At 32.4% G+C, this 23574-nt stretch overlaps 5 protein-coding genes across 11 annotated transcripts; 3 read left to right on the top strand and 2 right to left on the bottom strand.

Annotated features, from left to right (window-relative positions):
• Positions 1–2735: 2735 nt before the first annotated feature.
• LOC101244595 (thioredoxin-like superfamily protein) lies at positions 2736–7779 on the bottom strand. 6 transcript variants are annotated; one of them, XR_011221488.1, is made up of 5 exons: positions 7535–7779; positions 6455–6612; positions 5482–5579; positions 3741–3842; positions 2736–3307 (listed from the first exon to the last, which is right to left on the bottom strand). XR_011221488.1 is itself a non-coding variant. In XM_010324779.4 (5 exons), the coding sequence occupies exons 1-4, from the start codon at positions 7664–7666 to the stop codon at positions 3744–3746; spliced, it is 456 nt and encodes a 151-aa protein (XP_010323081.1). In that variant the 5' UTR covers positions 7667–7778; the 3' UTR covers positions 2736–3164; positions 3741–3743.
• Positions 7780–9952: 2173 nt separating this feature from the next.
• LOC101262531 (uncharacterized) lies at positions 9953–12433 on the top strand. Of its 2 annotated transcripts, XM_010324781.3 has the most exons (5): positions 9953–10142; positions 10240–10315; positions 10674–11137; positions 11531–11774; positions 12163–12433. In XM_010324781.3, the coding sequence occupies exons 1-5, from the start codon at positions 10137–10139 to the stop codon at positions 12186–12188; spliced, it is 816 nt and encodes a 271-aa protein (XP_010323083.2). In that variant the 5' UTR covers positions 9953–10136; the 3' UTR covers positions 12189–12433. The 2 variants fall into 2 exon arrangements, with proteins under 2 accessions (XP_010323083.2, XP_004242537.2); XM_004242489.4 differs by lacking the exon at positions 12163–12433 and having other exon boundaries at positions 10008–10142; positions 11531–12133.
• A 1704-nt stretch (positions 12434–14137) lies between these two features.
• LOC101244884 (F-box/kelch-repeat protein At3g24760) lies at positions 14138–15665 on the top strand. Its single transcript, XM_004242345.5, has one exon. The coding sequence runs from the start codon at positions 14138–14140 to the stop codon at positions 15302–15304; it is 1167 nt and encodes a 388-aa protein (XP_004242393.1). The 3' UTR covers positions 15305–15665.
• Positions 15666–15796: 131 nt separating this feature from the next.
• LOC101245178 (uncharacterized) lies at positions 15797–19306 on the top strand. The gene is made up of 8 exons (XM_004242346.5): positions 15797–16520; positions 17736–17816; positions 17894–17982; positions 18139–18213; positions 18416–18555; positions 18647–18757; positions 18845–18904; positions 19005–19306. The coding sequence occupies exons 1-8, from the start codon at positions 16398–16400 to the stop codon at positions 19112–19114; spliced, it is 789 nt and encodes a 262-aa protein (XP_004242394.1). The 5' UTR covers positions 15797–16397; the 3' UTR covers positions 19115–19306.
• Positions 19307–19998: 692 nt separating this feature from the next.
• Positions 19999–22765, bottom strand: LOC101245471 (vesicle-associated membrane protein). The gene is given in 5 exon segments (NM_001348472.1): positions 19999–20354; positions 20872–20934; positions 21061–21181; positions 21272–21413; positions 22397–22765. Coding segments are annotated over 5 exon segments (663 nt in total). The 5' UTR covers positions 22587–22765; the 3' UTR covers positions 19999–20207.
• Positions 22766–23574: the final 809 nt, after the last annotated feature.

The raw sequence follows: 23574 nt of genomic DNA, 5'->3' as shown, positions 1-23574 counted from the left end.
ACGAAAATTTCAAAAAGGTATATAAAATTTTATATTAATCAAAACGGTAAAATTGTTGGAACAACAGCGATTTACTCCATCGGAAAAAGCAAAATCGCTATCACTGCAGCGATTTTGCAAAATGTGAATTTTTTAAATAAAATAAAATAAAATCGCTACCTAGGCACGATTTTCAAAAATAGAAAAAAAAATTATATACCGTTTTGAAATTTTTATTAATATTTTGTACCTTTTAGACTCCGGACTCTAACAAATTCTATATTACTCAACTATTTTGAGACAAATTTAATTTGTCGATCGGTTATTAACGACATTAATGAGGTTAAGTTAGTAATTAACTAAATTTATTCACTAACTATGTAAAGAAATAAATCTATGTGGTGTTTGGACCACTTTACGTATATCTCGACTAATTTACGAGATGCATGTCATCTCCTATCAATAACGTGTATCAAATTACTCTATCCACTAAAGTTAGGATAAATAAAATGAATTACCTCGTATTTTACTTTTAAAGTTCTATATAATATAAATAAATCTAATATATAGCCTCAATTCTTCCGCATTAATTAACGATAGAACTAAATAGTGTTGAGCGAGTTCAGCCTCTCATTTAAAAGTAATATTTTAAAATAAGATAAAATAATTTTTTTTTGATAGTAGATGAGAGGTCGATTTTCCATGACATAAAAATAATTCTAAAAAAAATATAATGATAGAGAAGTTCAAAATTATTTTAGAATGTAAACTACTTTTACATAATTTCTGTATACAGTTAAAAAAGAAGAAAAAAAACTATTGTGATTAATATTTTATTTTATTTTACAATAACTAAGTACCTAACTAATTCATGAGTCGTTTTCTCACGTGTCAATGCGTCGGTCACTCACGTGCCAGACACTGCAAAATTTAAACAGTTTCCATTTCTCTTTCTCGCGAGCTTGTCTAACAAATTAAATTCCACCGCATTATTTTTGGGGCCTACCACGCCTTCCACCTCAGCCATTTATTTAATTCAAATATATAAAAATAATATTAAATAAAATATAACCATGTAAATTAGTTATGTTGTATTATTTATGATACATATAATTTCTTTGTTAAGATTATTTTCTATTTACTGTGAGCATACATGTATCAATAGTTCATATGTTGCTAATACTATAGTTTGCTATCTATTTGTGTCTTATAATATTGAATAAGATGTATAATTGATATACACGAGTAATATAAGTCACATGGGTAACTCTTTTAAAAAATTAATGAAATGAATGTACAAATATTTATAATTTATTATAGATGACAAATTTCAAAAAAGTTTCTATGAGCCGCAATTAAATTTTTACCATGCTATAAAATCGCATAGCATGAATTAATGAGTTCTAATGATTGACGATGTTAAAATAATTTTAAAGTAAAAAGGATGGTTAATGAGATTAGTGAATTCCTTATAAGGTTTGAGCAACTCTTGTAGCTATCTTCTACGGTGTGAATTAGACTTAAAACCTAATCTCATACGATATCACACCAAGACCATTCTCACCCAATGTTAGGCCTCCAAAATAATCAAAAACCGTTCACCCATCAGATGCTAAGTGTTGAGTGTAAGGTGAATAAAAAATTATCTAAAATTATCCACGCACCAGGTGTTAAACACTAAAATATTCACAACAACATGTCTAAACTTCCATATAATTTTACTGGTGAAATCTGAAAAGAATAAAATGCGTGTAAAAATTTAAATATGTCAATATAATTTTCTTGACAAATATAAAAAAGTTATTTACGAAAGATTCTCACGTCAAGTAACCCAAACTAGGGGCTAAATATAAAAAGAAGTGTTAAATATCAAAAAAGTAAAGTGACTGAGACTTTATTATATTTGCCGTCAAAGTTCAAGCTGATTTCCTGCACCATTTGAATTATTATACATAGCTACATATGAATTTTTATTTGCTCATGGAGTAATTTTCTGTCCATCAAAATTTACTAGCAAAAATTCAAGTACTTCTTTTCAGATAAACTGCAAATATGTTCCAATATCAGACCTAAGTCAACATCATCTCTTTAATGAATTACTATTCCCTATTTGACTTTCCACTTTTTACTTGTCCCACTAGCCAGACAATATAAATTGGGGGAATTATACTTTTTTTTTGTTTAAAAGAATGATCTTCCATGATCCATAAAAAGAAAATAATTTGATAAATAAATTCGTCTGAGAAGAACCATATAAATAATTTTTTTATAATTTTAGCTAGCTGGTTGTAATAGTTTATAACGTCATCGAGGTAGACATAATGCATGAGAAGTATATAATTTGTGTATAATGTATACGTGAGTTATTCATTGATTATATATTAAGAGTGACTAAATTTCGTAAAAAAAATAAATATTAGAGTTTTTTTCCCATTAAATTAAACTCCAAAGTCATTGAATTCATCACCCCAACTAAATGTAGGAACGCTAATAGGTATATACATAATGGATTATTCAATTGTACAACTCAAGCTTTCTAGGGTAAAAGAAATGAATTATGATGATAAAATATTAGAGTTCAAATTTAAATAATGATGGAAAATTTCAGAAAAATAGACAATGATAATGATGTGTTTCTTGGTATCTATGATTTGCATTTAGTCATGTCTATTATTTTGCCTTTTTTGAGAGAAAGAAAAGAAATTATCCATAAATTGTCCTATTAAAAAACTAATGTAAAGCTCACATGGGGCTCCTTCCTTAAAAAAAATATCTGGCATATAGTAATAATAATACATAATTGCATGCGGAGGAATACAAACCACACATTAAATCGAGTCCATCCTTTCTCCACAATTATGAATTATTATGTAAGTAATAAGTTTAGAAACAGTAAAGAAGCATATTTTTTAAAACAAAAAACAGGGAAGGGAATAGGAAACGGGGGAGGGGGTTACAAAATGGAGAGTCGAAACCTCACCAACAGGGTGAAAGTTTTGATAGTCAACTAGCTGAACTGCTCAGATTTATCACTTGCATTGTATCACCCCATCATACAGTGATGCTTTCTGAACGATACAGGTCTTCTGACAGCTAAGATATCCAAGAGAAATGTCGTGATCCTGAAATAATTCAACAAGATATCTGTCTCCTAAATCAGTCTGCTGCGATCCTCTCTTTCTCATCTTGAAATTAAAAAGTATCAAAATTCAGAACCCTTTCAACATCGCGATATGGATTCGTAATGGTCAATATAATCATCCAGAAACAATGCCTTTCAAGATATGAAGTTTTCTCTTGCAGTTCAGGGCTTTCAGCAATCAACAATCTGAGGGGAAAAATTATTGGATCAGTATGTGTACGTTTAAAATGAGGAAATGTTTTTCATGCTTGGTTAGTCTTCTGGAAAATACTTATTGAAGATTGATGATAATTTCAGTAAATTGGATGGTGTCTTGATGAAATTTAGGAGTATCAAGTTTACAATGATCTTCGAGTTTTTGTTGGAGAAAGTGAGATGGTGCAAGAGAAGTATTTGCAAAGAAAAATGACTTTCGCCCAAAAAGGGGGAGTAGTCAGTTTTTCCCTTTTGATATGAAGTGTTTTCGTAGAAAAGATTTTCCAATACCAAATAATGCTTATCTCGTGAAAAATATTTCTTGGTCATACCGACAACACGTTAAACTTTTTATAATTTAGACTCAAGCTGAGAAATATGTCAAGTTACGAACTAGTCAACCTAAATTTACAAACAATCATACCTGCTAAACATCTTTGTACAGCAATTGAAACTTTGGTATTCTCTCTGGAGGAAGGGGACAAGTCACTATGAGCTTGCCTTTCATGGCCCCTCTAAATATTGCCTGCTTACAAATAGTGACGGTCGAGCAGTTAGAAATGACTCCACATTCATGACTTGTAAAAAAGTTAATCATCAGAACAAAGTATCTACTCAGCAGATTCAAGAAAATGCACCAAGAACTTTATCATACTAGCTCCTGAATAAACAGCCAACTAGAACACAATCTTATGCACATCTAGATGCAAACTGAATGAACAATCAGGTATTCTATAAAATTATGAGCTAACTGACAAAAGTCTAACCCTCTACAAAATCTATCTGAACCTAAACTCGTTCTCTAATTGTTTAAGTTGATACACATACGCAAAATAGTTGCTACATTCACAGGCAACTCTTAGCAAACTAGGAGATCTCCCTTCCGATCTATCTTTACAGCCAGAAAACACATCCATATTTAACCAAAGTTTCCGAGCTTTATTCGATGCGCAACTTTTTGGACTTCTTAGAGGAACATCCTCCTTGAAAGAAATAATGTGTCCTTAACTAATGGTATAGGGATCTCAAACTACTAATTTTATTTGATAACCGAGAATTTCCTGAGGCCCAATGGTGCACAGTTCGAAACTCAGGAGATAAAGGGCCCACCTATATACCGTTCTCCACCTAAATACCAGGATTTTGTTTAAGGCAGTGTTCGAACATGTGTGAGTCTAACTCTAACCACATATCACGTGTTGCGCTCTTACAATTAGACCAAAATCCTGGAGCCATTTCAGAGAAAGATTTTAACATTTATTTTCACTTATATTGCAGCAGAATATGCATCTCAGTGTACCCTTGACTATTTGACAGATCTGGTTGTTGTGCTTTATAATAATCTTAAGAACTGATCCCTGTTAAAACTTAGTTTCAGAAATTTATGGCAGAAATACTGTCTTGTGGTATGGTTATGCATTGAATCTTAAGTAGGGGGCTGGATGCACAAAACAACCCATTCCCCTTTACGACGACTCAATGAACTTTGACAAGTTACATCTGGTTGCACGTAATCTTGACGTTCACCTTTCACTCGTGCAGTTGGACTAACTTCTCCCTTCCACAATCAAAGTTTCCCGCTGTTCAAACTTCATGTCCAAGGGACATGCAGAAATAAATCTACTAGCTTAATAAGCTAATTTTGGATCTCCTTCCATACATATACCAGAATTTTGAGTCTAGAAATCAGAAGCTTGTGATATCTCAGCCATTCTCCAAAAGCCAAAGTACATCTCTTCAACTTAAAGCCACAAACGCGAGAGTACAATCACATATATTAACTATTGTTCTGCCAAATTACTTGTCTTTCTGGCTTTTATATTCCATCAAAATACATTCATGGAGTTAATGGATCAACTTCATGCAAGTATTTGCACCATACTAGTCACTCAATATTGCTGGTTGTTATGGTACTGTCATATTTCACTCTTTAATCAATCGCCTTCCAAGGCTTTGGCACATCTAGAACCCATGGAGACTTAAACAATCCTGTTTAGAAAGTGCTACCCGAAGTTTATTTACAGTTGAATAAGGAAGTCACAATTATTGAAAAGCTGCACTTTGCAGCAAAGAGCAAATAATTTTACACTTAATATTCATCTGGAATTCTGGTTCATAGGAAAAATACTAAGGTCTAAAAAGGAAGTTGTGAATTTATCCCATACCTCTACAACATCAATGAAGTCTTGTTTTCTCTGAAATGCTCCAACCCACTTGGTGTGATCTGCACTCCTGGAGAATATCCATCTTAGAGAAGTAAGAGCTTCAATCATGAGAGAGGTCCATAAGATACAATAATATCACAGGAATATAATTACAACATCAAGCTGTCCTTGACAGATGCATAACTCAGTTTACAAGTAATTGCTTTATAATTGTTGCAATGTCGTCATCAAATTTATTACATAGATAAGTCTTTCAGTATTATCATACAATTAACAGACAGAGAGATAAACCTTTTTTTTTTTTGCTTTTGAAATATTAGATTGAGAGATAATTTTAACATTAAAGGTAGCATAACGAGTGGTAGAGGGAAAAATAGAGAAGCAAATTATTTGCAAACTTCCCTTGGAACATGTTCCAATATAACACACCCTCCATTCTCCAATGAGGGAGGAGGCAAGTACGAATATATGGCGACAAGAAGGTTATCTGCAAATACTTAGCCAATAGACTAACACATTCCTTTTCTCTCTTCTTTTCTTTTAAATAGCCTCTCCATCCTATTTCCTAATAAGAAACATTTTACGCCTTCACAGTTCCCTTTTCACCCTCTACCCGATGAAAAACAAAACAGAGATTTGGCTCTTGCAAGTAGTTGCTTGAACCGAGTCAAAGTCACTTCAATTTCCATTGATTGAAGGACCAAAGAACTTGTTATCCAAAATGTTGTGGAGAGCTTCCAGCATTCTGAATTAAATTTAATTTCCCAACAAAATGTGTCTAAGATATAGTCAAGATTATTGATTACAGTAATATAAGGACTAACAATATGTTGTGGTCCTAACGCTCGACAGAGATGCCAACGGGGATAAGACCATGGATGGCACTTTCTTCAACTAAATTGAATCACAACAACAACATAACGAACATGCCATAGCAGAAAACTTCGAAAATTCGAACAAAAAGAAGGCATACCCAGAATCCATCTTCATATGATGAGCATTGAAGAAGAAAATGGTAGATGGTATTAAGGTTATATCAAAGTACTTGACATAAACTCGAACATCCTCTGAATCAATATCCACTAAAGCCACAGTGGCAAACTTGGACACCTCTCTCACAGATTTATACAGCTGCAGCCAACAAGAAGCAATGAAGTAAATGAACCACTCCAGAAAATATAAAACTTATGCAATGTCAACTTAACAGTGAAAAAACACTTCTACACAATTCGAGTGTCTAATGAATAAGGGTGACTTAACATTTTCCACAGCTACCTACATCTTACACACAGAACTATACACAGCATAGTTGTAATTTGTAAAATATATACTCCCTCTACCTCAATTTGTGCGCAACTATTACTATATGCAAAGACAACAACTTGCGCTATTCCTCCCAAACGAAGAAAAAAAATTTCTCCAAGAAAAATTATGACTTGTAGAGTGGTAGTCTTCTTCCCAAAAAAGGAATTCCTTCAACAAAATTATAACTTGTAGCCTTCCTCCAAATAAAATTATAACTTGCAGTGAACCCAAGGGTGTGCCCTAGTAGTTAATGACATAGGTTAAGAACCATAACGGTCTAAAGTTCATAAGGTGATTTATTCCCATCTGTCCTAGCCTTGTTGCTGGTGGAGATGGTAGTGGAATTAGTTCATGTGCATGAAACTACTTGTACTATTAGCTGAGTTGATCCTGGGGCATATCTACTAGAGCTTTAAGCTCTATGCACTCACATAGTAAACTATATTACATAATTTGGTCATTAATAATGTAAGTACAGGCAAATCTCTGGTGCAACCTGATGAAATTGGTTACTAAATTCCTACAACTGGTATAAATATTTTCTACACTTTCAGTGTATATAACTTAAATCCATGTATAATCTCACTAGCTTAGCTTAAAATCCTAAATTCGCCTAAAATTTAAAGTTTCCTCAGAAAAGGTAATGATTTTTACAATAGAAATTCAACAAATTGGAACAAAATAGATTAGTCTATCACTGTTTCACAAAAAAAAAAGGAAAAAAAACAGAAAAAAAATGGAGGCGTACGATGTCGTCAAGCTGGAGGCAAAGAGGATCAGAGGATCGGCCGAGACGGAGGACGAGGACTTTGTCGATTGTGTCCCTTATTATAGAATCTACTTCTTCCTTCTTCGTCAGCGTCCTCAATATATAATCCATCTTCTCTCCCCGTCTTTTCTTCGAATTACGGCCAAACGCTACCGGGAAAACTTTATAAGTATTTGCATGCGACGAGGGCTTCGCCGGAGTGGTACAATTTTACAGTAAATACATCGACGAATACTTTTTTTTATCAGCTGGAATAATTGCACTTTTGGTCCCTTAATTATAGATAAAATGTGATTTTAACTTTTAATTAACTGAAATATGTGTTTTTAGTCCTTCTGTATAGAAAATTGGGTATAGGTTGTTTGGCCCGATAAGTGACATTTTTGAATCCGATAATAATATAACGAATCATTGTGATTTAATTTGTCGAGCCAAAACAATAAATAGGTCATTATTCATTTTGCTTTAATTTAAATTATTAGATGATTTACAAAATATGAATTGATTTTGTTAATTGTAAAGTATCACCACCTATTGAATGTCTCGTCTTCAAATCAATATGAGGGGATTTGGTCTAAGCATTAGAGTAAAATTTATCAAATGGTTATTCAACTTTAAGTTTATCAAAAAACTGTCTTTCTTTCTTTGAATTGATTCATTATTAGTGTCCTCTTGTACCTATGAAGTCACGGTGTTGTCTCATGAAGCTTTTTTTATTCAGTATTTTTGCATCTACCTTTCGAACCAGTCATTTGATATCGCAAGAATATAGCAGTTATAGGTACTACTTCACTTATTATACTATATTTGTTCAAAGAGGCATATTGTAAATGTGTAGGAGAGTGATAATTAAAAATAAGAGACATGGTGTAGTGGTAGATCTCCTTTTAAATTGAGCCTCCCATCCCGGGTTTTAATCTCATTGCGGAGATTTTATTTTATTTTAGCTTCTTTTCATTTCTTTCATGTTGTGCTAAAAGAGTAAATTTAAAGCCCAAAAATTCAAATGTGCTATAAGGTCTATAGTATGGAACTAACTTTTTGTACCTATATATTATATAGTACTTTCTTAAAATTATATTACTTATTCACAAGTTTATACTTTTTTCAAACCCCCTAAATAAAAAATTTGGATCCATCAACATATTATTAATGTGCTAATTTGCCACCTCTAGGTATAATGCATTAGTGCTATCCTAAATTAGGATTCACTATTAGCTAGATCAGAAACAACATTAAATGTGAAAGAGACAAGAAATAAAACCTACATCTCAATATTCTTTTTATTGGATTATGACTTAATGAAACACTAAGAACCAGTTACTTAACTGAGCATGATAGGTTAGAGAATTATACGCCTACAAAGACAAAACTATATAATATTCAATTTATTATGTATTAGTTTAATTAAACAATCACCAGACATTTTAATCACTCCACCTCCCAAACATATTTGTGAGGTTATTCTTTGAAAAATATATTTTTGTAGGTACGTACCCGTTGCAGTCCTTGTTTTTTCACAATTGTTTGTGTCCACTACTTAGTAAATGTATTAAATGTCTCATAAAACAAAAGAAGTAATATATTATCCACCCCATTCATATTCCTATAGTTTTATTTCTCGATTAATTATTTGATATTTGTTAGGTTAAAATTTCATATTAATTGAAAAATAAAGTAGTGATCTGCTTATAATACGGATTTGAACGATTTTATGCTCATATTTTTACATGATATCAAAAGTTATATCTTTAATCAGTTAAACGTTATCATATACTTTAGAGAATACTTTTTATTCGTATATTTTCTAGACCTAGCTCATATAATAGTTCCAAAAAAGGATGAGAGGAATAGTAACCTAATGAGACCATGAGAGTGTTAGATTCAAAATAAAAATAATTCTATTAAGCAAAAAAACTCAAAGGCTATCTCAAGTGTAGGTCTACAAGTTAGCTATTACAAAGTTTTCTCGTTCGTTTCATTATAAGATAAATCTATCACTCAATTACACGTATTTTTGTCATGATCTAATTGCAACCAACAATTATACATCTATTTATCGTATTTTTTCACCTGCTCGATAACTAGTAATTGGAAGCGACTCAATTTCTGCCTTGGCAGTTGGGACTTTAAAACTGATCTTTCTATTAAATCTTATTGTAACATGAAAAGTACCCCAAGACTCCCTTAGATGGCCATAAACCAAACAACACCAAAGGCCCTACATTTTGTATGGTGAACAGAGTTTCCACCATAGATAAAAATCCATTTATTACATTTTAATTTCATTATTAGTGTCATTTTTTCTCCCTTAGATTCAAGATTTGCTTAGTACCCACCACATGATCATTTAGTCTTATAACTATATATTAAGTTGTATAAACAAAATTCTCTATTGCTACAAAACACACCAAGATTGGTGTCTTCATCTTTCTCCAAAGGCCAAAGACAAGAAATTTTGGCTTATTACAGACAAACACATATAAAATTTCCTTCTATATTTTATCCATTTGACCCAAAAAAATTGTCTCACTTGTATAGTCTAAAGAATCTAGTCTCTTAAAAATATATTTCCACTAACATGCAGGTTAGCTAGTTTTCTAATATATATTTTTTCTTCATTATAAAATTATTTATTGTCATGTTCACATCTAGCTAACTTTGAGTATTCACATATATAACAGATCCTTCAATGGCTTTTCAAGAATGCAAATGATACCAATTTTAACACCAATTCTAGCAAGAAGCAAGTTGTTACTGGTAAGTGAAAAAAATAAAAAACTTTGTTAACTATTTTGTTAGTATTACACTTAGTGTTTAAGTATTGTAATTTCACTTAATCTATTTTTCAAATTATCATATCAGACTTGACACGACGATAGTCTTGTATGAAAAGTTGCCTATTTATAGCTATTCATGCAACTTTACAAATTGAAATATGTTATCGTTCTATTTTTCAAATTATCATATCAGATTTGACATATGGAGATTGTCTTATAAGGAAAAATTGACCTATAAACCTTATGATGTAAATAAACTATACTTTAGATTGTTACATTTTAATGTCATTTTTGAGATCAAAAATCATCAATATTTGTTAATTCCTCTGTTTTTTTAGATGAGGAAGTGAACTCCCAAGGCATTGTCCTGTTTGAGATTTCTGGAAAAAAGAGAAATCGAGCTGGAAAATCAGCGAATTCGAGCTGCTGCAACATCCTCAATTGGTTCAACACATTACGCAGAAAAGACATTGCGAAAGAGTATTTCTACAGCACGATTCGTCTAAATAGATTGGAAAGTTCGCGAAGGAAACAACAGCTTGTACATTGCATGAAGATGAAAAAACAGAGTCTTACTCGTGGATTAAGCTTTCGTCGAAACTCAGATTCTGCCATAGCCAAAGTTCTGCCAGTTAGTGATGCAGTAGGAACAAAAAATAGCCATAAAGAGCAAAACCTTAGTGCAGATAAGAAGGAAAAGGCCAATGGAGATAAAATGAAGACAGTTTCAAAGATGAAGGAACTAATAAGATGGGCTGCTGCTGTTAAATCACAAAAGGGAGGAAAATACTTTAGTCAAAAGGTAAGATTACTCGAATTTAACTTATATACACTGACAATTATCTAATATAACGTTATTTGTTTTAACAAGTTGCTCGTAATATCAAGGTTACGAGCCATTTAACTTATTTTAAGTCACTAAAATATAACATGACATGTTGCCACGATCACATTCAAGTAATATGTAGATGAATTAAATTCCATCAATTTTTCTTATGTTATATACAGCTTTTATTCATCCCAACTACTCTATATAGATTTTTTATGTTGTCACTAATGAAAATGTGCCTGGACCATAAAGTTTGGCCACACTTTCTAAAGTTCTTTAAAAATAAAAATATTTTTAGTAAGATTTAACTTATGTAAAATAATCATATAAAAATAAGTATTTATAAACAGTTATTTGTATGTGTAGGTTCTGTATTTACGCGATAGGCCGGATTTAAAGACAGTAACAAATGATGATGATGATGATCAACTGAGCTGTGACTCTCCAAAGATCAGTTTCAGATGGGATGTTGATCAAAATTACTCTACAATTTCAGTGACCAAAAATCACCGATCTATAAAAAATTCCCCTTTAAAATCAACAGTGGTTCATATAGATCAGTGCCCAGCAGCAACTAGAAAAGGGAATTGGGTCACCACAGATTCTGAATGTAAGCTTCCTTGGTCCTTTTATTCTGTAGTCAATACCCCTATGGTTTACTGCTTCCAAACTTGGTTGTCAAAACTTGGAGTGAAATCCGTTCTATTTTCAGGCAACCCCATCAATACTTATTCGAACTAAGGTCTATTTCAGTAAAGTCATAAAGCTAACCAAAATACATCAATCATTTGTATATTTGATATAATGTGGAAAGCAATAATACATATTCATTATGTTCATGCAAAAGATTACAACCCTGATTTGGTTAAATCCGAATAAGTACTTATCGAGCTACTGTAACCCTTTTTCGATGGTTATATTTTATTTTATTTTTATATTTTAATTTCGAAGAAAGATTTTTTCCATCAATTTTAATGCTATTTTTTTTAATTAAACAGTTGTGGTACTAGAGCTAGAGCTATGAAGATTGGTGGTCTCTGGTCTATGTGCCACGTGGATTATAGTAATTTGTTCAATTTTGCTACTTTGATGTAACGTTATACGCACATGACATTCACCTTATATGTCAATTTTATATTCTAACCAACGTTCAACGATAACAATAACGTGTCTGGATGCTCCTAAAAATCGACGAACAGCAAGTGCTTCTTTTTGTGTGGATCTTATTTAATGAATTAATCCATATAAAACATTTTGATTCTACTCTTATATAGAGAGTTATTCAATATATTATTATTACTTGACATAAAATAAATAGTGAATTTATTTTTGTTCATGTAATTTTTTTACAGCCGATAGATAATTTGATAAAATTAATCAACATGTTAATTAATCGATTATGATAAATCGAATTGAATTTTGATGTCTGTTACAATTAAATTAAATTTGATAAGTGAAATCTGAAAATAGTGATATATACCTAATTTTATTCATAATTTGTAAAGATAAAAATATTATTTTTGATATACATAGATTCAAGTAAAATATATTACGACAAGAAAAGATAGGAAAAGAAGTACAGAAAAATTAAGGGGAAATAAATATTAACAATAACAAATATTACATATACTTGGACCATTCTAGCCAACTTTCAAACTCATAAATGTTTCATGGGACCAATTTCAAACTAATATCCCACTCATTCACCGTATTTAGTCGTAATATATAAATATAATTTTTAATTTGATGTTATTTAATAATTATAATCTTTAATATTAGATGTGCATAAGTAAATATTTAAATTTGTATAAAATTAAACAAATTGACACATTCGTTATACATAGCATTATATATGACAATATTATGCTCTACGTGGCGTCTTATGTGTATTACGTCATGTAGGATATGTATATCTACTTATTTAATTTTATATAAATTTAATTATCACACTCAAAGTTAAAGAACGTAGTTAACTATTGAAGTCAAATTAAAAAGTTATATTTATGTATTATATCTTATATTTACTTTGATTATAATTACACTATAGGTGGATTGAAGACTTTTATTACTCTTGCCTAATAAAAAGAAGAAACTTTTGATACGAAGTTATTTTTATATGAAAAAAAAAAAGTAAGCAATCTATTGGTCTTAATTTAGTAATTTTTTATGAATGACCTCAATGATATATACAATCATATGGTATAATCTAGTAAAGGCCTTTAGTAGCATTTCCTCACTAGCTCCTTTGGTGTTTTAAAGATTAAAAACCAAGTCCTAGTAATTGGTAAGACCTAAAATAATCAATTTCAAATTTTAAATACATCATTTGACTTAATTTGTTTTACTAAATTTGACTTGATAAATTTTTTAAGAAAGTACAAAAAGATTTTAAATCTTATTAAGTTATGATATTAGAATGTATCAAAACAATCTTTTAAAAATTTAATCAATTTTAAATATATTAAAAAATTAAAATTAATGGGTTATCCAAAAAACTAAAAAGAAAATTGAGAAAAACAAACTAAACCTTTTTTTTTATCCCACCTTCAATTAGATCAAACTTAATCTTAAATTCAGAGGTTGTGTCAAAATTATGAATTTGACGTTTCATTGGAGGTTCACAAACTAATATACATAAATTTTTATAATTTTTTGATATAATTATAGAATTTACGAAAAAGCTAATAAATTCGTTCGAACCGATGAACCCCCACCTAGCTCCGCGTTTGCTTAAACCTTACCTTAACCTACCAAAGTTTGATTTGTCTCAACCATATTTAATTTCCAAAAGCCAATACTTCAATTTTTCCAACTCTTTATATGTTTGTTTTTTCAGTTGTCACTATGCAACAAAGTAGGAAAACCAACTACTCCTCACATTTCTTTGTATAAAATCTAAACTAAGATCCTACACACTATATCAAATCATTAAAAAAAAAAAAATCTTTTTTCAAAACCCTTCAATAAAAAAGAATGGAAGAATCCATTTGTATTCAAAAACTCAATGTTCAAAATGACCAAAAAATAAAAAATTGGGATTTTCTTTCTTCAGATCTTACTGAAAAAATCCTGTCATACCTCCCAATTCGTTCTATAATTGTTGCTTCCTCTGTATGCAAGATCTGGAATTCCATAATCACTTCTTCTTCTTTCACTACCAAAATCTCTGCTACAAAAAAGCAGCCATGGCTTTTTCTCTGTGGCCAAAACAGTATTTTTTACAACAGTAATCAACCATTTGCTTATGACCCAGATGCTAATGAATGGTTCTCACTTCCCACTTCAACCCTTTTGTCCCAAGATTTCTTTTTTGGTTCAAATGGTTTTTTCTTTGCTACAACTTCAGAAAATTTCAGTTTTAAGCCTATTTTCAATGGAATTTGGGTCCAAACAAGTCCTTTGAGGTTCTCCAGGTGTAATCCTCTTGTGGGTGTTTACAATAAAGGGTTAAATCCAAAATTCATTGTTGTTGGTGGGGTTAGATTTGTTGGTGGTTTAGTTGATGTTGAGGATAGATTGGCTGTTGAGATTTATAACCCAAATCTTGATTATTGGGAATTGTGCCCACCTTTGCCTGCAGATTTTAGGTCAGGGAATTCATCACAGTGGTTATGTTCAGCCTTGTTAAGAGATAAATTCTACTATGTTTTTGGTATATATTCTTGTTTTATTACATGTTTGAATTTGGATGAACATTTGTGGAGTCAGGTACAAACACTTAGACCACCTGGGATTTTGTTCTCATTCTTGGTATCTTGTCAAGATTGTTTAGTTTTAGGTGGATTATGTAATTCAACAAATGGACCAAATTTTGTTCTATGGAAGGTTGATGAGGAAACAATGGAGTTTAGTGAACTTGCTATAATGCCTCAAGCATTGATGTATTGTTTGTTTGATAGTGATGAAGATGACAAATTTGCTAGTTTGAAATGTGTTGGATTGGGGAATCTTGTTTATGTTTACAATGAAGAACATCATAAGAATTACACTGCTTGTGTTTGTGAATTTAGTAATGATTTTAGGATGTGTAGTTGGAGAAAGTTGCCTAATTTGCCACCAAATGCTAGTAAGTTTCATAGAGTGATTAGCTTTTGTTCAAATGTTTCACTTGACAACATCCTTGTTGGTGCAAGAATTTGAAGTTTATCGCGTGGAGAGTGTGGTTAGATGGATAAGAAACATCAGACTTGAGATTTAAATAAGAGAAAACTCATGCTAAAGAGCATTAGCTAGTGGGTCTATGGTGTGAATTTAAATTCACCTGCAAGCAAGATGCATGGTGGGAATAAATGAGATCTTTTCTCGAGTTTGAGCTTTTGGAATAGAGAAATTTATAGCGGATTCGGAGCGATTTCTCTGTAACAAGCCTTACGTTGCGAATCTAGATTTTTTGGATGGTTTTTTCACTCATAATAGTATATGTACGTTTAGAAATATGTATTTTGTACTTTTTACTGTTCCCAAATTATATATGCAAATTATAGATGATATACCTTTTTCATATTGTGCTCATTAATTTTTTTTTTTAAGTTATCCAATTTATTTTTCTTCTTTTTTGGATCTAAAAAAGGTGAAAAAGCATATAGGAAAGTAAACAGATGCTCGATTTTGAGATCATACAATTCAAGCTATATACGGCAAAACAAAAGAATTATAGAATTGAAGTTAAATCATTTTTTATTAAGCTCCAATGGCGTGTGACTGAAAATTTGATTATTTTATTAAAATCTAATTATTTTTAAGCAAACTGAATTTTAGAAGTTAGATAATAGCTTAAAATATGGTTATTCAAATATTAGACGATGAGATTCATAAAAATATAAGTAGGAAACATAAGATTAGAATCTACAATTATCTAGAAGAATAATTTTCAAAAACTAATTTTTCATTCGATGTTTGATATGTATATTATAGCCCGATTAAATTTGAATTTATGCCAGAAAATTCCATAGGAGTAAAACTCTCCGCTCCACCACAATTCTTGTCTGACTTTATTTATCCAAGTTTTAAATTTAAGAACCCAAAATCTAACTCATGACCTAAAAAAGGGGTTATTTGTATAAACTATCCAACTTCGTGACCCGTTAAATTTCGGGCCTCAAAATAAGCCCAAAAATTCACCTGATAACAAAACAAACAATTGGCTACTGCCGCTGTTTCTGTTAAGGGTTTACAGTTGTTTCTCTGAAGAAGAAGAAGAAGAGGGTTTTAGGGTTTTTGTTTATCAGAAAAAATGGATAGGTACCAAAAAGTAGAGAAACCTAAGCCTGAATTACCCATTAACGAGAATGAGATCAGAATTACTTCACAGGGACTTGTTAGAAACTACATCAGCTATGCTACTAGTCTGCTTCAGGTATAACACTCACTCTTTTTTTTTTTTTCGTAACTGGTAAAGTTGTTGTCATGTGACCAAAATGTCTCGGGTTGTAGCTTTAGCGCACTGGACTGCTTCTTCTTTTATTGTGGCAGTTTTGACTGTGTTTTTGGTATAATTGTTATGCATGTATATATAGGTTTCCATTGGTTGTTCACAGGGGCATTCCAGAAAGTGAAACTTTTTTGTTTCTTCAGCTATTTTTTTGCTGCCCGATGAATTGGTGTTGTTTGATTGATTGGATTGATGTTTTTTGGGGATACTTGTGGAATCATTTACCAACAGTGTTATAGTGTTTGGCTTTTTGGCCCTGGAGGTATTATTATTTTTGGTTTGGATGATTGCATGCATTTATATTTTGTGTGCCTTTGTTGACAATGTAATATGTGGACTAAGATTTTTATGCTTAAGCTGTGAAATAGTGTGGTCTATGTGAGTGCAAATCACTCTGTGTTTGTAGGATGATGCTACAAACTATTCGTACCTTTTGGAGTTCTCGTGGTCGTGCATACTAAAGTAGTATTTGCACCAAGTAGTTCTATTAAAACAGAGTCAATGTGCATATGTCTTTTGCTGTCAATATGCAGTCTTATGTTTGTTACTTTAACATGACAACAATCAGTTGAGAGTATTCATGACCTGTGCCTAGAAGAATTAGTGATCATACATGCATATTGTCTCTGTTATTGCAACTTTATTTTTATTTCTGCATTAATACTTAGTGCAAAGAGGATTTCAAGAATTTGCTCGGGCACAGGAAACTAGTGGTTGTAATGGTTGTTCAACACATTGTAGAAGTTACATCTTAATAGCACAGCTAGATAATAAGATTTATCCAAAACTTCTATACAGAGAATAGTCTGGTGTTGTATATGTGGTCAGACAAGAATGAGTAAGATCCTAAGCTGAGGCTGTTTTGATGGTTCAAATGGAGTGGCATAACGGCTCTGGGAATCTTTCTTGTGTGTTTCGTATATTCAATTGCTCTGCTGTTGCCTTACTCCAAGCAAGAAAGACTTGTAGGCTTGTAGCGATATGATCTTTTGATAATTCATTCCATCCCTAAGGTTGAGGGTTGAAGCTGCATAGCAGATTATATCTTTCTCATTTTTTGGTCGGAGGTCTGATGTAAACTGTAACCAGAAACTTTTCAGAAGTGGCTAATAGAAAGTTTTATGACTATTGGCTATTCAGGAGAGGAGTGGGAAAGAGATCATTTTGAAAGCAATGGGTCAGGCAATAAGCAAGACTGTAGCTGTTGCAGAGATCATTAAGGTAGCTTGCCTGCTTCTTCTTTTTTTCTTCAGTACACTTTCTATATTTACCATATTCAGATGTAATTCATTGTTCAGAGAAGAATTCCTCGTCTGCATCAAGATGCTGCTATCAGCTCAGTGAGCATCACAGATGTATGGGAACCTATTGAAGAGGGCCTATTGCCGTAAGTTTTGAAGTCTTGCTATCTTTCTCAAATTTGTTTGTTCCTAACTGCCTATCATGTGGGATAAGTCCAAGGTTTACCTTTTATTCTACAATTGGGTGCAAATTGCATAGTTGTGGTTCTAATTCTTGTTAATGTTGGTTTTCTTTGTAAAAGTGTGGAGCAGACTCGGCATGTCTCAATGATTTCAATCACCTTGTCAACAACAGAACTGAACAAGGACTCTCCAGGGTAACCCTTTGCTGTAGTTTTTTTTAATTAGGATGTTCTTTCAGACCTTAACATGCTTACTCGAGTGCAAATTTATCTTACTTCATTGAGTCATGGTTTATTGTGATCATTCCTTCTCTCTTTTCGAGTCTTCTCGAAGAAATATCCCTTCTCTATGGTTTGCTTGATTTACAGAACATCTTATGTAAGTTCATGTTCATAGGTATCAAGCACCTTCTGATATTCAGCAGACTAATTACTACAACAATAACAACAACTACGCCCCACGTTATAGTTACCAGCCTCGACAGCAGCAACCACCACCTAGACAAGCACAAGCAGTTTTCAATGCTGGTAATGAAGGTAATAACCTGCTAACTAACAGAATAGTTATATAAGAATGATTCATGTGAAATTTGGCTACATCCTCAAAAATTACCATAACTTGATTTAGATTCATATGACCGAGGTCGTGGTCGAGGCCGAGGGCGTGGTAGAGGCAGGGGACGTGGTTGGAACAGAGGTGGATATACAAATTACCAAGATGGATATGATAACTATCAAGGTATTCTTCCTTACCCAAAGTATTTTTTTTTTGTTTGGAGGCTCCAACGCTTAACTGGCATTGATGTATATTGTTTCATTTTGATAGAAAATGGTGGGTACTCAAACTGGGGGCGAGGTGGAGGCCGTGGTGGCTGGGGATATCGTGGTAAGCATGGATAGCTCATTGTTTTCTTCTCCCCCTTACTAGCTTTTATCATGTTATGAATGCATTTTTGGTTCCTAATATCTTTGTGTTATGGTGTCAGATTCTGGATATGGAAGAGTCAGGGGTGGAGGTGGCAGAGGTTATGGTTATGGTGGTGGACGTGGACGGATGGGCAACCGTCCAAGGGGTGGCAATAACAACCAGGCTTAGTTGTTGGTTGGATCTCTAGTTTGCTATACCATAAACGCGGCCTTGGCATAATGGTTTTCTTTTGTCCAGTGTCTGTCTAAAAAAAGCATGAAATTATTATGGCTTGTTGCATCGACGGGTTGTCTTGTTTTCCAGCATCATTATATGTGAAAACCAAGTTCAAGTGCAATTTAGACCATATTCTTTTGTTTATCTTAAAATGTCTAATCATTTGTTTATTTTTGATTTTTGTTCATGTTCTGGTACTCTCTTTTGAATATCTACCCCAGGGATTTCAAGATGATAACTTCCTTAAAATCTTTAAAAATATAATCCTCTATAGCCATACCGGATTCAATATTTGTTAACTGAAGAATGTCTCAAATAAGAATAAAAACAGAACCGGAGAAATCAAATTTCTACTCGTGTCTATTGTATATGGCATATTGCATTGGAAAGCCTTCAGTTTTACTTACCTTGAGGTAAAAGGTACGGCGTATACTGCTTGATTCTTATGATTGAGAAATTAACACCTATTCTATCGGTGTCTGCTAAGGAATAGCACCCAGAAGATACGGTACAGTACAAAGATAGAGAGGAACCACATGTTTAATATGCGTGAAAAACTCAACTACCCTCACAAACGGAAGATCTATGCTCAACCCAAAACTACGCTAAACATTACACAAAGCTTCCACGGTCGTATAAAAATATCAACAAACAACCATCCTGCTGGGGCTTAATTTGTAGAGTAAATCCCAGTTGTTGCACAACAGAGAAATACTACTTGGTTGATTCTTGATAATGTCTAGTAAATTATTCAGAGGCAGCCAGGCATAAACAAAAGACAGAAAATAGAGCTATATATGTACTATTTCCACCGGGTCGTTCAAATGATCTTTTATGTGAGCTCCCAAGGAGAAGCTTTCAGCAGTAGTCACTTCTCAGCATGACAAGCAACCTATGCACTTCATCATACCTCCACAGCATAGAGCAAAATATATCATTCAAAAAATAAAAAATAAAAATTGAATTACAAGGATCAGGCATTTTACTGCTAGAAGTGTTTAGGAATTGTAGTTCAATAACCACCGTTATAATAAATGACCATCAATTAATGACAATTGAAGCCATGACATATTGAAAGAACTATGACCATAATCAAGGCAAAAATGATGCCCAGGACTATAAGCTTTATCTTCATGTTCTGCAACCACATCTTCCTCCTCACTTTTGTTCCTTGTGTCTTGAAATCTTGTGCCTGCAATATAACACACTTTTAGAAACCCCAGTAATTCTAGTTTAAATGCAAGCAAACTAGTAAACAATAACACAAAGCAGATGACAAAAAGGGAAAAGATACAACTTAGGTGTTATAATGCAGCAATTCACAGGTTCCAATACTCCAGGAGCAATTTAACTCATATAACGACAGTTAGATACTAAAATTTAAGGAGAAGACCATAGCCTGAGTTTTGACCGACGGACTTCACAGTGGTGTCGACCAAGTGATAATTAGCAAACCATACAAGTGTAGAACAACGGACGCAAATCAAGTGTATATCGAAAGTTGCATCATTACCACATCAAATTCAGCAAGTAACCGAATATCTGTAGACCACTTCCAATTTGCTAAAACTAGCAAAGTAGCAGGCAATCAGATAAGTTCTATCAAATTTTTTTTTCAAAAAAGTATTCTAGCAGCTCTTATTCATATAACTGGCAATAAGAGCTTTGTCATCAACTTTTCAAAAGAGAGAATTTCACAGCATTCAAACCTGTGAACGAAGGTTCTCAGTTTTATCCACCAAAAGTTCAATTTTCTCCCCACGATCCAGGACCTGCAAGACCACAATTCTCAGTAACAAACTGCAATACAGTTTCTTTAAAGCTCAATGTTTTCTAGTCCCACATCAGGATAACAAGTCTTTAAAAATAATACTATAGTACAGAGGGAATATGCTTACCTTCTCAATGTTTTCCATCATCACACCTTTAACTTCCGAAACCTGAGCCTTCACCTTTGCAAGCTTGTTGATTTCCTCTGGATGATCAACACAGTACTGCATCTGCTCCTTTATTTTGGGCCTGTAGTTATAATCATGGTCTTCAGATATCAGTATTCGTACTAAGAAACAGTAGTAGTAGTAGAGAATGAAAAGGGAAAAGCCAAAATACCCAAACTCCTTGTTCAAGCTGTTAGCAACAGCTGTAGCAGCTTTGCCTCCACCATATTTCTTGGTAAAATCATCCTTAACTCTCTCCAGAAATGCGATTGGGACCTGTCTGCCAACAGACTCCACAGCTACAACACAGTATGCTGGTTGAACAAAATAAAGCCCATTAGCTTTACAAACGCCAAAACACAAAGAACATGACAATGGCGCATATATATCAGATTGCCAGATAGCAATCATAATTTTAAGTACAGAGGTGAATGCACACTAGTATCCTAAGAAAATAAATACTTTACAAAGTTGTTTCAAAATTATTTCCTTGTATCATCTTTCAATAATAAGCATATCCAACATGATACTCAGACAGCTCAATAATTTCCCAGATACAACAAGTGAAACAATCTGTGAAAAATAGACTTAATAATTCATATACTATGTAGAATTACACACTATTTAGCCTCCATAAAAGTTAGCGATCCGAGTCATCCAACATGCTAAACTTAAGACGGCTGAGCAAAATTCGCGATTTGATTTCATGGATCTCTCACAGGAAGATCACAAATTAGACAAGCAACCTAGCCTGGGTGTCATCTCAAAAATAAAAAGGTTCTAAACATCCATGTTGAGACAAGTAAAATAATGTTTAAAGTCCTGGTATTTCCAACAGAATGAATCAAAGATGCATTGTCATCCGCGGTGCTAAGCAAACAAAGAAACAACACCAAAACAAATCGAATTACAAAAAAAAAAAAGAATCAAGCAAAAAAAGCACAGACAATGATTGCAGGATCTCCCATACAAGTCCTTATCCTCTAGTTCTCTTAAAATATCCTTATTTTTTGCAAATAGTTCACAAAATAAAAGAGATCTAAACCAAAAAAAATTGCTTCAATTCAAACTCAACGCCTGGGAATTGACCACTTATCAGTATGACTAAGATCTAATACAGTCAACATCACAGCAGTAGTGATTCAGATGAAAATGGAACTGATCGATAAATTTAAACTGTCAGATCAAAAAAGCAGATAATCATAGATAACAGATCAGATAAAAACCAGTCGACTTACAGATCAGAACAAACACACAAGAGGAAAAGCGAGAAAATGAAAAAAAAAAAAAAACTCACTGAAGCCGTCATCGACGAGGTAGTTAAAAGTATGTCCATCACAGTTATAGGTGAACTTGTTGTTGGAAGCAGGGAGTTTCTGAAGGCACTGCGATGCAATACTGGTAAAATTTCCAGTGAACTCAGTATACTCAGCGAGAATCACCGTTCCTCGCGCAACGAAGCTGTAGATCAACGATTGTTGCCCCATTTTTCCTCTCTCTTCTCACACACTCGAGAAGAGACAAAAACCCTAGCTATTTTGAATTGCAGAGAGCAAAAATGATAAAAATGAAACACCGATAAAAAGTATGTGAATATATTTATGCGTGAAAGTGTACAAGCACAGAGAAACGATGAATTTTGTTTTTTGGGAAGACCCCACCGAATACACATAAAGGAAGAAAATTATCCAGCTATTTAAATAATTTATTCGTTTTAATTAATGCTATTTAATTTAACTTTATACTATAAAATATATGTATTTAATTTTTTAGATAACTTTATATATAAATATTTGACACGGATAAATTTTTACTCTTTTTACTTTATAGGCTTAGTTGTTAAGCTACTACTATTGTGTACCATTGGAAATAACGTACAGGACCCTTCACTGGTTTTTTTATTTGTCCGCAAATTTTAAATTTTGAAACTGAAATTTCTATATTCATAAGTTGTGTACATATTTATTTATATATACATACATATAGACATTAATTAATAATTATAGTTGTTAAAAGCCAATTAATTTTGACTTTGATATAAAATTAAATTAAGTTCGTTCAACTGACTTGTTTACTATCTTTCATTTATTTCATTCTTTATTCCCATTCCTAAATTTTCTTAACAACAAATTATGATGGAATTTCTTTTACATAATATTTACATGTACTCAACTTCCCAAAATGTAGGAGAAATTTAATTTTATGATCCGCTATAAAAAAATCTTTTTACATAATACTAATATATATTTTAATTTAAGTTATGATTAATTTTCCATGAAATCACTACAAAATAATATCGAGATTCTATTTAAATAACATAAGATTTAAATTTTAAAGTAGACACGAGAGACTAGTTCCTCTTTTAACATACAAACATTTAGTACATTAATACCAAATCTTTCTTTGGTATATTACGTATTAATTTGAGAGTGGATGGGCACAATTAAAATTAGTTTTTTTTTTTAACTTTAAAAA

This window comes from Solanum lycopersicum, chromosome 6, assembly GCF_036512215.1.
Source record: "Solanum lycopersicum chromosome 6, SLM_r2.1".
Taxonomy (NCBI): Eukaryota; Viridiplantae; Streptophyta; class Magnoliopsida; order Solanales; family Solanaceae; genus Solanum; species Solanum lycopersicum.
The sequence above is the reverse complement of the archived record's forward strand: the minus strand, read 5'-3'. Positions and strand labels throughout refer to the sequence as shown.